At 36.7% G+C, this 15,955-nt stretch overlaps 1 protein-coding gene across 1 annotated transcript in view; it reads left to right on the plus strand.

Annotated features, from left to right (window-relative positions):
* Positions 1–15,955, plus strand: part of CDC42BPA (CDC42 binding protein kinase alpha (DMPK-like)) — a 267,348-nt gene that overhangs the window by 115,420 nt on the left and 135,973 nt on the right. Inside the window, exon 10 of the mRNA XM_011975980.1 lies at positions 7,191–7,313. Coding sequence (XP_011831370.1) covers positions 7,191–7,313 — 123 coding nt within the window. The remainder of the gene's footprint in view (positions 1–7,190; positions 7,314–15,955) is intronic.

A 15,955-nucleotide genomic window follows, 5' to 3' on the forward strand; every position in this document is an offset into this window, starting at 1 on the left:
TAATTTAATCATATGTATATCCCCGGTACTACTATCTACTTTTTCTGCTTTTTTCTCTAAAATAAAGGATGTCACATATTATATATTTTACTTACATATTTTGTGAATGAAGGAGTGTATTTATGCACAAATAATCAGGAACTTGTAACTCCTAGGAGAGAAATAATCAAAGTTTTACAATCACAGAATTTTACTCTCATAGTTTTAGAGGCCAAGTAGAGAAAAAGGCTGTGTAGACATCAATAGAATGGACTATTTTCTGTTTTTCCATAAGTTGTTAAGATCTCTGCATATGAATTACTTCCCTTTTGTGACTGAAATTTTTCTGTTTGTTTTTTTATGTGGTGACATAGCAAAGTGTGCAAGCATTCTACTTTTAAGTATAAGCCTAATAAATGTTTGTATATGTGTACACTAATGTAACCTTCACCCATATTCATGTGTAGAATATTTCCAGCATAGGGTAAAGTCCTCAGATGCCACTTCCCAGTTTGTAACTTACCACTATGAAATAAACATCATCCTAATTTCTTTCACCATTAATGAATTTTTACCTGTTTTTGAACTTCATATAAATGGTATCATACAGTATATTCTCTTTTGTGTATGGCATGTTTCACTTGTTGTTTTTTAAAATTCACCCATGTTTTGTATATATCAGTAGTTTGCTCTTTTTTTTTTGTTTTTTTGGACTGCTGTTTAGTATTTCATTGTGTATAAGCACTAAAAAATTGCCCAGTCTGTTGTTGGTAAATATTTGGGTTATTTCCAGATGTTGACTACTATGAGTAAAGTTCCTGCAAATGTGCTTATATGTTTATTTTGATGGTCCTATATACTATTTCTCTCAGATATATACCTGGGAGTAGAATTTCTGGGCCATATAGTAGAGGATTTTCAGCTTTAGAAGATATTTTCAAAGAGTTTTCCAAAGTGATTATACCAATGTATAGTTCTACTAATAATTTATGAGTTCTACTTTCTTCAGCTCCCCACCAGAACTTGATATTGTCAGCGTTTTTAACTTGTAGCCATTCTGGTAGAAGTATAGTGATGTCCTGCCGTGATTTTAATTTGCATTTTCCTGATGGATAATGAGTTTGAATATCTTTTCATATATTTACTATCCATTTGGATATCTAGTCTTGTGAAGTTCTGGTTCGAGGTTCTTGCCCATTTTTCTGTTAGGTCTTTATATATCTTTTTCTTAGTAATTTGTATGTTACTACTTCACAAACAACGTAGAAACCTTTAGACAACCAGCTCCTTGTATGACTGTTGTTATGTAGTTTACCTTAATCTGTGTTATAAATCTTTTAATACATTTTTACTCGATTGTTGCTTTACGTTTTCTTTACTCATTAATTTTAAGTATCATTTAATTTACCCATTCATTTACCCTTTTGGTGCTTTTTATTTCTCCCTAAATTACATGTTTCTATCTGGAATCATTTTTCTTTAGCCTAAAAAACTTCCTTTATTGTTTTCTTGTAATGTAAGTGTGTTGTGACAATTCTTGATAGGGTTTTGTTGATATGAAAATGTCTTTATTTTTACCTTCATTTTGGAGGAATACTTGTGCTGGATTAGAATTCTAGCTTGGCAGCTTTGTCTTTCAGAGCTCTACATGTATTATTTTATTCTTTTCTATAATAGCTTCCATAATATTTCTTGAGAAGCCAGCTGTTAATCTTAATCTCTTGAATGTAATGTATATGTTTTCCCTTCTGGCTGCTTTCAGGATTATGTCCTTAACTTCAGTTTCAAATAGTTGGACTGTGATTCACGTACGTGTAGCTTTCTTTGTATTAACAGAAAATCCTGGTTGAGATTCACTGAGCTTTTGCAATCTTGTTTGATGTCTTTTATCAGTTTTGCAAAATTCTAAGCCATAGTCTCTGTAGATACTATTTTGCCTCGTGCACTTTCTCCTCTCCTTCTGGGGCTGTAATTGCGTATATGTTAGATGGTATCTCACATTTCCTTTATGCTCTGTTCTGTTCCTTCCATTGTTTCTTTTTGTGTGTGTGCTTCATTAAGATATTTTCTATTGATCTGCCTTCAGGTTCACTAGTTCTGTCTTCTGCTATATCCATTTTGCTGTTAAGTCCATCTGATTAATCTTAATTTCAGATATTGTCTTTTTTAGTTAAAGTTTATTCATTTGATTCTCTCAATTGCAGTTTTCTGTTGAAATTTCCCCATATTTTTGTGTATTTTTTCACTATTTTCTGTAACATTTTAATAATATTTTGAGGTCTTTATCTGTTAAATTTCAACAACTGTGAACCTGCCTTTCTGTTTTTTTCTTCCATTTGTCATGCTTTTCTGCTTTTCCAAATGTCTCATGTGAAAGATGTCAGGAATAAAAATAACATAGAGAAGCAAGTTTATATTATTTTTGCCCCAGAGAGGCTTCTCCCTTTTCATTCCATCAAGAATTGAGCTTGGACAAGACTAAATTGCATTTTTTTTGGGGGGCGGGGGGGGACGGAGTCTCGCTCTGTTGTCCAGGCTGGAGTGCAGTGATTTGATCTCGGCTCACTGCAACCTCTGCCTCCCCGGTTCAAGTGATTCTCCTGCCTCAGGCTCCTGAGTAGCTGGGACTACAGGTGTGTGCCACCATGCCTGGCTGATTTTTTTGTATTTTTAGTAGAGATGAGGTTTCGCCATGTTAGCCAGGATAGTCTCGATCTCCTGACCTCGTGATCTGCCCGCCTCAGCCTCCCTAAGTGCTGGGATTACAGGCATGAGCCACTGTGCCCACCTTTAAATTGCATTTTTAATTAGATTCAAACCTACCTTTGATTTCAAATGCCCAGAAGCGGGAGCTGGATAGAGCCTAGTTGGGCCTCTTTCTCCTCTTTCCTAAACTATGGGAGATTTATTCTCCTCTTCAGCCTTCTGCCCTATACCATTTCCAAATTTGGTAAGTGTCTTGATGAAGAGACTGGCCATGTATTTGAAGCAGATTCTCTTCCTCAAGCAGCTCCTCGTCTCTGAAATAATTCTATACTATCAGAGATTTCTGTCTGACTTTTCAAAGCTCCCTAACTTCCCATGTAGCCCCCAAGTACAACAATTAAAATATACCATGGGAATGAAAGCACCATATGCTTACGGACTTTGAGATTTCCAAATTGTTGCATCATTCCCACACATCCTCCAGAAGCTTCAGTGGTTTTTCTTTCCAGCATGTTATCTCTCAATTTAAAGGCCAGGCTTGACCTAAGTACGCTCACAGAAATGGATAAGGCTTCCAGGTAAGAAGCAGTTGTAATAGCCTCTTCACTTCAGAATGCCTCACTTCCCTGGCTCACTTTCCCACCTCTGACTGGGAAAGCAAAGAGAACTAAGTAAAGTAAACCAAAGATGTTTTTAAAAATAAGATTTTTTCCAAATTATATACTGAATTTTTACTTTTTACAGCAGGAGAAACAAAGCAATGACCTGTTGCTTCCTAGTCCATCCCCTTATGACTAAGAATTTCCTGTGTTTTGGTTTTTTTTTTTAATGTTTTGAATTCTTTAATTTGTTCTTAGTATTTTTACATGTATAGTATCGTCTACACGGAGCAAAGCGAACAAAAATGTAAGATCATTGCCTTTTGGCATGAATACTTATTTCATAGCAGTGACATAGATTAACATTTAAACTGATTCATTCATTTGTCAGCTATTTATTGAGTATCAAATAGCCAGGAACTGTTCTGCATATGACTAGTAATGTAATAAAAAACAGATAGAGACAAAAATACCTCCCCTTGTTATGTTTCCTTTCTACTTTGAGGAGACAGACAATAAATCACATACAAAGTAGGGTCATCCACTGAGAGTAAGGAAGGTAGAGGAGATAATAGATATTTGACAAGAAAAAGAGAAAATATGAAATGATCAGTATAGAGATGAAAAGAGTAAATGAGCCAGGGAAATAGTTTAGGATAGCCAGATATTTCCATGTTATTTAAGTTTAGTAATTATGAGTTTTAAATGACTGTGTATTTTTTTCAGTCATTTTTAGCTACTTGGGTAAAATCATAGAGTAGGAGGAGAGTAGAAATTAGCCAAGATTGAGGGCCTTCTAGAATAAGTACAATGGAGGAGAGAAGGGTAAAGAAATGGAAGGTATTTGCAAAACAGTGATGGACCACAGAATCTAACCAGGGTAAGTAAGGAAGTAAAGAGGAAAAAATGGAAAGTGTTGGGAACACACTGATTGGCATTTGTGGTGGGAATGAAGAATTGTTGAAGTGGTCCCTGGAGTAGTAAGCTGTACAGATAAGAGAGATGATTTTGGAGGCCATGACGTTATTGATAATGACAAAGCGTATAGTAGAATTTCTTAATTGGTGAACCACAAGCATTTGGGGTGAGGTAGTTTTTTCACATGAGAGAGAGTTTCACACTCTGAGATATTGAACATTCTGAGTTTCCAGATGTTAAATGCTTGTCGCAGTCTCCTCATGTACTGTGTCAACAACTGACTCCCCTTCTGTCCCCTTCACATGAGGTGATGGTACACCTGCAGTAGAGAACCACTAGTTTAGGATGTGGCCAGTTAATCTGATGGTTATACTGGAGAGAAGTCTATCAGCTAGATTGTTTTGGGCTGCAGATGTGAGAATTCTTAAATAATAAGGATTTATTTTCTCACTTAAGAAGCCAGAAGTAAATGGTTTCAGTGCCAATTTTGGGGTAGCTGCCCTATTAATTTCTTGGCTTTCCTTGATTCCACGATATTGTAGAACTTTCAGATGTAAACTTTGGAAGGTAAGACATCCCTTCATACACCAGATTCACTTCATATACCATCTGACAGACATACCAGGCATTTGACTTATCACATGGTGACGTTCCCTGCTAGGACAAAAAGGAGCTAAATAGATTCATTGGCAGAGTACACCAAGAGTTCTATCTTCATATCTGCACATATCCAGAGACTCAGAAAGTGGAAAGCTTCATTTAGTTTCCTACATCTTTCATTTAATGGGAGATTAAAACCTCTCCCTGAAGCCCCCTAGTGGACTTCTTCTCAAGGTACCATTTAAGTTCTAACTAGGTCACATACCTAATTCTTGACCAACACTTGCAATGTGGAATGGAATTATTATGATTAATTTAAGCCAGCCAGTTTTGACTGGGCCCACCTTGCCTATGCACACTGTAGCCTGATAATTGAATTTGGTTCACAAGGAAGAAAAGATGAGTAGATGCTGGGTAAAAACCAGCAGTATCTGCCGTAGAGGATTTATGTGCCTCAGAAGTCAGTGTTAGATGGATTATCTATTTTGATGTTAAAGTCACTAAGAATAATAAGAAGAGTAGTAATGGAAAGAAGAGCAGAGAATAACATGTAAAATCCTTGTTTAAAAAAGAGTAAGATAGGGAGGACAAGTGGATAACTACATAAGCAGGAAATGGCCATTTCAGTAGACCTAGGAATTTTGAGGAGAGAGGTGGCAATAATGAACAAGGATGCCTGCCCCACCTTCATACCTGTGGCAGGGGAGTACAGGAGGAAAAGTAACTCCTATTAATGTCCATTTGGTATTTTTTGGTTTTTTGTTTGTTTCTTTGAGACAGAGTCTTTCTCTATCACCCAGGCTGGGTGTGGTGGCATGATCTCAGCTCACTGCAACCTCTGCCTCCCGGGTTCAAGCATTTCTCCTGCCTCAGCCTTCCAAATAGCTGGTATTACAGGCATGCACCACCATGCCTGGCTAATTTTTATATTTTTAGTAGAGATGGTGTTTCACCATGTAGGCCAGGCTGATCTGCAACTCCTGACCTCAGGTGGTGCACCTGCCTTGGCTTCCCAAAGCACTGGGATTACAGGCATGAGCCACCGCACCTGCACCTCTCCCACATTGGGTATTTTTATGTCCCCCCATTTTCTGCCCCCAATTTAGATGTCTTAAAAAAATAAAAACATTGGATGTTCTTTTCAAAATAATAAATACAGAAAGGACCAGTTTTTAGCATGTTTTGAACCCAAAGAGATAGAAATGTGTAAGAAATACTTATATGATGCAGAAAATCAAGATCAGATACACAATGTAGTATATCTTACACCTTTAATTCAAATTAACAAATATTTATTGACCGCCAAACATAATAGGGATTATGGTTTACACACACACGTACATATGCACACACAAAGTAATCAGTAATGATTTGCACTAACTCATAAAGAATTATGGTAAAGCAGAGACTTATTATGTAAGAATCCCTCCATAAATAGCAGAACACCTATTTTAGAACAAAGGGCAATTTCATTTCTGGTGTAAAATGGTAAAAAATATTTTCTTTGTTCCATATCTTTTGATGATATCTGGGAATAAGCCTCAATAGACTTACTGTTCTTTAAAACCCTGTATTTTCTAATTAGAACTGCAAGATAAATTAATATTTTCTATTTAAACTAAATATTTTAGCTACATTGTTGAGCCGTAGTTACCTATAGATGGGCCTCAACTTTCAGACATAAAATTTGGAAGGCCAGCACTTCTGCATATGTATATTAACATGCCTAACCCTCCATTTGTAAACCCAATTCAGGTCTTCATATAGCATCTGACTGACATACCAGGCTTTTGAGTTATCACATGGTGATGTTCCTACTAGGAGAAAAAGGAGCTACGTAGTTGATTCACTGGCAGAGTACACCAACAGTATTTAAAACCAAAAATTATTAGAAGGTGGATTCTTATAGATATATATATATATGCAGCGGATTTTTTTTTTTTTTTTGATAGAGTCTCACTTTGCCTCCCAGGCTGGAGTATAGTGCCATGATCATGACTCACTACCACCTCAACCTTCCAGGCTCAAGCAGTTCTCCCATCTGAGCCTCCTGAGTAGCGGGACTTCAGGCATGTGCCACCATGCCCTGCCAATTTTTGTATCTTTTGTAGAGAAAGGGTCTCACTCTGTTGCCCAGGCTGGTCTTATACTCCTGAACTCAAGTGATCCTCCCACTTTGGCCTCCCGGAGTGCTGGGATTACAGGCATGAACTACCATGCCTGGCCTGATTTTTTATGACCTAATTTTTACGTATTCACATGCTTTTTATCAGTGAGTAGATGTTTTGTTCTGTAAATTGTGTAAGAATTTCTCTGCAAACAATATAATGTTATTAGTGTTAAGAATTTGGAGTATGGTGATATTTTTATTTATTCTTTTTTTTAAAGAGTCAACACAGACTGTCCAAGCTCTGCAGTATTCAACTGTTGATGGTCCACTAACAGCAAGCAAAGATTTAGAAATAAAAAACTTAAAAGAAGAAATTGAAAAACTAAGGAAACAAGTAACAGGTAAATATCTGTGTTTCACTGCTAATTCAATTTAGGAAATGTTTAAACAATGGTTTATTCACACAAAAAACATCTGTTGAGAACCTGTCTGTGTTATGTGATGTGAGTTGCATGGTAGTCAGGGAAGGGCAAATAAGAATGGGTTCTGCTCTCAAGGAGTTCACATTTTGGTCTGGGAAACAGATAAACAGTTATTGCAATACGTATGAAAAGGCTATCAGGAAAAATAAATGGAGATACGTGGAGAGTACATAGAGGATCACCTAACCCAGACTTATGTGAATAAGGATGGCTTTTTTGGAAGGCCTGTTCATTTTGGAATTTGTCTGGCAAAGCATATTTGTGAGGAGAGGAAAAGGTGAGTAAGGTGTGAGGAAGGACACTAGAGACAAGCAGAGTGCATGTATACAGGCATCAGGAAAATTTATTTTATTTGTTATGCAATTATTTTTTCTTTGTATTACTAAGATTAAAATTAAATTTGACAAGTGTTTGTATACCTATTATTCATTTATTGCATTTACTCAATAAATATATATTTAGCACCTACTATGTAGCAGGTGTTTTTTTAGGCTCTTGGGATTCAACTTAAGCAAAACAACTTTAAACAAAAAATCTTTGCTTTGGCCTGGGTAAAGGACAGAAAACAGAAACCAGTAAATACATAACTTTGTAAATGATACAATATGTTAGAAGGTAATAAGTGCTTTAAAAATAAAAATAGAATAAGGAGAATTAGATGTGCAAAATGAGGAGTTTTATCATTTTAAGTATAGTGCTCCAGGGGTAGGCCTAACTGAGAAGGTGACATGTTAGCAAAAATTTAAAGAAGGCAAGGGGGTTAGCCATACAGTTATCTGCAAAATATATGTTCTAAGCAGAAGGACTAGCTGGTGCAAAGACTCTAAAATCAAATGTGCCCCAGGTGTTCAAGTAAAACAGAGTACTGCATGGCTGGAGCAGAATGAGCAAGCAGGGAGAATGGAAGGAAGTGAGAACTAAAGGGGTGAAATGGGCTTGTTGCCTGATCAGTAGAGCCTTACTGATTGTCGTAAGGTCTTTGGTTTTTACTCAGAATGAAATGGCAGTTTTTTGCAGGGTTTAGAGGCATTACATGATCTGAATAAGTAGAGGGATAGGAAGAGAGAGCAGAAGGTAGTGTTTTAACGAGAATGGTCAGGCCTCTCCAGAAAGGCAGTTTTAGGCAAAAATAAGTAAAAGAGAAGAAATAATCTAATGTAGCATCTTTTATAAAAGTGACTGTTTAAAATGCCGTATTAGCACTTTGTTTATTTTAAATATATGGAGATCTTAATTTTGAGCATAAAATTTGTGAATGCTATTTTGTGTTTTTAAGAGGCTGTCCTCCTAAGAAATATCTATATATCTAATCTCTGTTACTTTTTATCTTTCCAAAAGTAAGTTATTATAGATTGGGAACGTGATAAGTGAATCATGGACTTTGCTTTGGTACCAACAGTAACATTAAGAGTGTCATTGAATGTCTACATTAGAGTTGTATGACACTAAAAAAGCAGTAGAACAGAAGACCAGCTAGAATGGTCGGTGATCTGTCTTCAGAGAGGCAATAGGGATTTGGAAAACTTATTCATAAGCCTGTCTCTTCTCTTTTTAATAGTAGAATGTGGCTTTGAATGGCAGTAGCTTTTGAAAGCTTGCTAATTAATTTTAAAACTGCCTTGAAATAGATGATATTGATGTAAAATATTCAAATCAATAATCTAGTTGTTATGTCATTCACCAAAATAGTTGTGAGCTTCTTTGTTAGCTCTGTGTAAGAGCTAAATTTTTAAATCTTAAAATGTTTTGCTGTCATTCACAGTAATGTTCTGGCAGTATCCAAAGGAAACCTGTGTTGATGTCTAACCCATTATATATAGAATCATGATAAGTAATTTCATTTTCTGAGCAATTCCAAATAGTATTGTATTTTTAATTTTATTGTTCATGTGTTTATTGCTAATATATAGAAATATAGTTGATTTTTACGTGTTTATTTTGTATTCTACAGTGTTGCTACACTCCCTTATTTTAGTTCTAAGAGGGTTTTAAAAAATAGTTTATTTGGGATTTTTAATTCTGACGATCATGTCATCTGCAGGTGGGAACAGTTTTATTTCTCCCTTTCTGATCTGATATATGCTTTTTGGTTCCTTTTCTTGCCTTATTGCAAGAACTTGCAGCACTATGTTATGCTAAAGAAGAATGATGAGAAGAACATTCTAGCTTCTCAATCTTGGGGGAAAGCATTAGTTTCTTTCTGTTTTTGTATTTCTAAGGGCTTTTAAAATCATTAATGGGTGCTGAATTTTGTCAGATGCTTTTTCTGCATCAATTGATATGAACATATGATTTTCAAAAAATAACCTGTTAATATAGCGAATTACATTGGTTGATTTTAAAGTGTTGAACCAGCCATACATCCCTCTTGTAAACAGTGGTCATGGTGTACAATTATTTTTATATGTTGCTGAATTCCATTCCTAATATATTTTTAAGGATTTTTGCATCTATATACATGAAGGATATTAGTCTTTAGTGTTCTTTTTTTTTTTTTTCTTCTTTTTCCTTTCTTTCTTTCTTGTACTGGCTGTTTCTCTGTCAACATAGCTGGTGGCTACTGTCACCAGCAGCCACCAGAGGCCTGAACAAAAGAGCACTAGCAGGGGATCCACCTGCATGCATCCTTTCTGAAGCAGCCTTGCAGTCAGGAGTCAGATTGCTGGTACAGCGTCAATGACAACCTCAATGTGAACATTTAAGAGTTTTTAGTACTTACAGACATTGTGGCACATGGCACACCTGGAGGCCACACACCTGGAGGTCAGGGAGTGCAGGGAGACAGAGAGCCTTGAGCAGGAGAGCATGGCAACTAGCAGTATATATTAGGGAATAGGATGTAGATCACTTTAAGTTTAGAAGCCAGTGCTTGAATGGTCCCTTTAGAGGAGGTGGCTGGAAGGCAGGATCCCAGTCTGCTAGGTGGGAGAGATGTCTCCAGCTTGAGCCCCTTGGGTGTGGTGTAGAATTGAAAACTGCATCAAGAGTGACTAAACCCTGCCTCTGAAACAAGAAAGCTAAACCTGCATTCAAAATGGATGCTGAGGCAGCATAAAATTATTATAAAATTATACATTTATTATAAATGATTTATTTTAAAGTAAAATTAAATATGCTGTAAATTTATAAATACACTTGATCCTTGAGCAACATGGATTTGAACTGTGTGGATCTACTTATATGCAGATTTTTTTCCCAACCACATAGAGATTGAAAATACAGTATGCTTGCGATCCGAAAGTCAACCCAGGTTGGAGGTAGAAGTCCAGGTTTCCTGTGTGGTTTCCACTGACAGTGTGTGTGAGGGGAGGCTTGTTGTCAGCCAGTGAGGGTTAATGTCCTGTCTTTTTGTGATACCACTCTTTTTTTTTTTTTTTTTTTAATTTGGAGATAGAGTCTCACTCTGTTGCCCAGGCTAGAGTACAGTGACATGATGTCAGCCCACTGCAACCACCATCCCCCAGGTTCAAGCAATTCTTGTGCCTCATCCTTCTGAGTAGCTGGGACCACACCCGGCTAATGTTTTGTGTTTTTAGTAGAGATGGGGTCTCGCTGTGTTGCCTGGGCTGGTCTCGAACTCCTGTCTTCTAGTGATTCACCCTCCTCAGCTTCCCAAAGTGCTGGGATTATAGGCATGAGTAACCACACCCAGTGTTTTTCTGACACCACTTTTGCAGATATGTTTGAGCATCTCATTATAGCCTCATGAGGTTGGAAATCTAGCCCCCCTGTACTTATCCATTGTTGACATTGGTGACATGGGACCAGTTTTTTTCTGTGATGTTTATCTCAAGTAGAATTGTTATTTTCTATGAGTTTTCTGTCTTCCTGGTCTACCCCTTTCCTAATCCTTTGGCTAGAAAGAGCAGGCTTTTGTTGGGACTTTTTCTCTTTATAGCTGTTGTCATTTGTGGGTTATCATCTTTAGCTCTAATTCTGGGGTGTATGAACCAAGAAGAAACCCCAGAAAACTCAACCATTATGTTGTTTATCAGATCCCAACGTCCTGAGGAAGTTTTTTGCTTCACATTTCAGAGTCGTCTTATGTTTGTTTTATGTATAATGTCTAGGGTTTTAAGTTATACTTAATGGGAAGAATGGGAAATATATCTATTCCATCTTCCCAGAACTTGAAGTCTCCAGAGTAAGCTTTAAAAATGTAAGTCTGTTCATGTCACAGCTTCAACATAAATATCTTCAGTGGACCCCCATTGCCTGCAGGATAAAGTAGAAATTTCTCAATTCTAATACAAGGTCCTTCATTATTATGCATGTATTTGCCTCTCGAGCTTTATCTCTTGTTACTACTCCCTTGTCCAGTGATTCCAGCCATACTGAATCACCCCGTGATGCTCCACTTCCTTCACATACTGTCTTTTTCCTTCCCTTTCTTTTTTCCTTCCCTTTTTAACAAAAAATACAAATTGAAGGCTCCCTTTAGGACCTGCCTGATGAGTAGCCCCAACTTTAATTTGGCTCTGAAGAAAAAAGTATCCAAAATACCTTCAATCTGTCATTCCTCCAGATACTTCTTGAGCAAAGTCTTTGTGTATACAAGTACCCCCCATTAATGACTGGTTATCTTGTGTTTCCCAACAGCAGTGTTCTCCAATATTTTTAAGTTCCTGGAAAAAATGTGACAAATTTATAATTATTGACAACTTCTTTTTAATATTTGCTTCTTTACCATACTCTGAGCTCCTAAAGGTTAGGAAGTAGGTTATAGTAGGTTTTCCTACTACATTCCTAATGCCAAGCTTATTGCCAGTATTGTATAACAGACACTAAATATATATTTGTTGAGTATCAGCAGACAAAAATAAAATTTTTTTAAATAAAAAATTCATACCTCATTTAATATTTTTGTATGAGAAAATAGGATTTTTTTGTTTCCTAAATGAAAAATTTATTATAATCTATAATGTACTTTTGAAACTCTCATTCTTATGTTGCCTTGAGGTTGGGGATATGTGTCTCTGTGTACTGTTTCTGTTTGTCCAACCCTAAACTAACACACACACAGACATACACACACACACACACACACACACATTCTGTCTCTCTCTCTCCTTCCCTCTCTCCCCTGTGAATAGGAGTATTGATAATAAGGGAGCCTGTTTTTACTGATTATAATTAGAAGTAAAGTTTCTTCGCATCTCAGAAGAGTTACATAATGGGAAAAATGAAAATATCCATCTCGTGGATCAGGGAGATGTTTTGGTTGTTCTGCCAACCTCCTGCTGGCCCCAGTCTTAACCCCTTTCCAGTTTATAGTGTTCCACTTTGAATACTGCTTTAATCATGCCCATTTTTGGACCTCAATTCCTATAGCATATATAGGCTGCCACACAATTTGCATTTGATTTTCTACGTTATTATTTTTTAAAAGAGTGTTGCTGTTGTCTAACTTATCTCCTTCAAGACAGAGACCATATTTTATATTTCTTTTCCATGCCATATAGCACCAAGAAAATAACCCCATATGTATGATACCTTCATTAAGTCCTCATTACTAACAAGTTGAATTTTACAGTCCTAAATAGCATCCGTGAGCTAAGAACCATTTAGTTGATATCAGCTAACCCAGTTTCCTAGTACAGCTTTTTCTTTTGAGACAGAGTCTCATTTTATTGCCCAGGCCGGAGTGCAGTGATGCGATCTTGGCTCACTGCAGCCTCCACCTCCTGGGTTCAAGTGATTCTCCTGCCTCAGCCCTTCTCAAGTAACTGAGTTTATAGGTGTGTGCCACACCTAGCTAATTTTTGTATATTTACTAGAGCTGGAGTTTCACCATGTTAGCCCGGCTGGTCTTGAACCCCTGACCTAAGGTGATCTGCCCGCCTCAGCTTCCCAAAGTGCTAGGATTACAGGCATGAGCCATGGTTCCCGGCTTAGTACAGCTTTTTCTATTTGTTCACTATAATTAGTTTTTAACAACTTTATCTAAATGTCATGGCTAATTGTGTTGGATATTTTTAATAGTCTCTGGATTTCTTTCAGAATTTTAGCCATATTTGCTATTTGTTGTAGTGAAAGTAAAGGCTCTGCTGCTTTACCCATTTTATAGTATTTGACCAAAGTTCAAAGCATTCTGGATTTTTCTTGATATGGGGTATTCATCTTTTGGGAATGCAACATTCTGTGTTTTCCAAATTACGAGTGCTGTGTTTCCCTCCATAATGGAGGATTTTATGAAATATTGGAGGAGGGGTTATCTTTTCCAACACTTCTTAATCTAGTACATTCTTTTGTACTTCTCATAATTCACATACTGTTGTTTAAATGAATGTTTTGAGCTTTTTTCACTTTTGAAAAGTGTCTGAAATATAAAACAGGGAAATTTGACATATATTTCTCCAACAACTCCATTGCAAAGCAGCCAAAATAAAATGGCTGTGGTGAAAACTAAAATTAACACTGTATTGAAATAAATCAGTAAAAATATCCTTAAAGCTTTTAGATGCTATCCCATGTGATATCATCTGTTATAAACTTTATATGATAGGGAAATTTTATGAAATACTGAATTTTTTTGTTTCTCAGAGCTGTTGAAATAAGTCAGTAACAATAATTTCTGAAAAAATTGAACATGTCAGAGAGGAACACTTCAAAAGTAGAAGAAAGAAAGTGTGCTCAGAATGGATTACTAAATGTACCATATCGCTACTCTAAATTGATTTTCCTTAACCATAAAATGTAATTAAAATGAACCAGGAAGTGACAGAAGTCAGCTGCTTTACAGACTACATTTTTACTCTTAATTATGAGAAATAACAAAAGTAAATTGATATTTACTTTAGAAATTGTTGAAATCCAGGTCGGGCGTGGTGGCTCATGCCCGTAATCCCAGTACTTTGGGAGGCTGAGGTGGGCGGATCACCTGAGGTCAGGAGTTGGAGACCAGCCTGGCCAACATGATGAAACCCCATCTCTACTAAAAATACAAGAATTAGCCGGGCATGGTGGCAAGTGTCTGTAATCCTAGCTGCTCAGGAGGCTGAGGCAGGAGAATTGCTTGAACCTGAAAGGCGGAGGTTGCAGTGAGCCAATATCACACCATTGCACTCCAGTCTGGGTGACAGAGCAAGACTCCGTCTCAAAAAAAAAAAAGAAAAACAAGAAATTCTTGAAATCCTAAAAATGTTAAAAACTTGAACTAGAAAATATTTAAATGTGTTTGAAAGAAATTAATTTAAATAGAAATATTCCCCTATGAAATGCCAAAATGTGATAAAGTGATAAAATACAGTTTTCTGAATATAAGACTAAACACCATGATTAAGATTAAACACCCTATGATTTTTAGTTTTCTTCACATAAGCATTCATTAATTGATACTGTTCAGATACTATGAAAACCAGTTAATACAACTTTACATCTTCAAAAGTTAACTGTGCTATTAATAACAATACTTTCAAAGTAAGTTTGAAGTCTGTAAGTTTATTGCACTGATACCAGTTATTTATGGAATGTAGTACTATACAATGCATGATACACTAATACATTTAAGTAATTTTTAGACTGCAGATTTCATCTACACAAGTGAATTGCTTTTCCCAATAGGACTAACATATTAACACTGCTTCATTTATTGAAAGCATCAGTCTCAACAGTATGCAACACTTTGTGCACTGGTTCCCACACATTAACGTACAAATGAATGACTTGAGGATACTGTATAGATTCTGCTTCATTAGGTCTTGATTGGGGCTTGATATTGTCCATATCTAAGTTCCTAAGGGATGCTCATGTCACTTGTCTGGGGATGTCACTTAGAGCAGGGATCCCCAATTCTCGGGCCACAGACTAGTACCGGCAGACTGGGCCGCACAACAGGAGGTGAATGGCAGGTGAGTGAGCATTAGCGCCTGAGCTGCACCTCCTGTCAGATCAGCGGTGGCATTCGATTCTCATGGGACCGTGAACCCTATTGTGAACTGCTCATGCGAGGGATCTAGGTTGCATGCCTCTTACGAGAATCTAACTAATGCTTGATGATCTGAGGTAGAACAGTTTCATCCCAAAACCATCTCCCAGCTCCCAGACTCCTGGGCCATGGAAAAATTGTCTTCCACAAAACTGGTCACTGGTGCCAAAAAGGTTGGGTATTGCTGACTCAGAGTAATAATGTGTAAAGAACAGAAAATATCCAGAGCAGAACTGATAATGAATATTGTTTAGATTTCTCTGTATCGCTGACTTCAGTTCTTTCCTAGTTTACTTTTAATACCAGGAACATTTCCTATCAATTTATTACATTTTAAGGCATAGGTTAAAATAAATGATGATGTTGTTTCTTAATATCTCCTCTTATCTGAGAATGTTAAACATTATTTAATAACATTACCATGTAAAGTGGAGAAGTCAGTGCAAGATTTCCTGGGCTCTAGTCTTATCTCTGATACACATTTTGCAATGTGACTAGGCAAATTATTCAACTCCCTGAGTTTCTTCATTGAAAAATAGAAGAATTGATTTAGATCAGGAGTTTTTCAGGTATGTAGTTTTTGGAAATCAGAGTTTATTCTTCAGATAAACAGTGGTGTAACTAGACTGGGTGA

The sequence above is a fragment of the Mandrillus leucophaeus genome, unplaced genomic scaffold, assembly GCF_000951045.1.
Source record: "Mandrillus leucophaeus isolate KB7577 unplaced genomic scaffold, Mleu.le_1.0 Scaffold1605, whole genome shotgun sequence".
Classification (NCBI taxonomy): Eukaryota; Metazoa; Chordata; class Mammalia; order Primates; family Cercopithecidae; genus Mandrillus; species Mandrillus leucophaeus.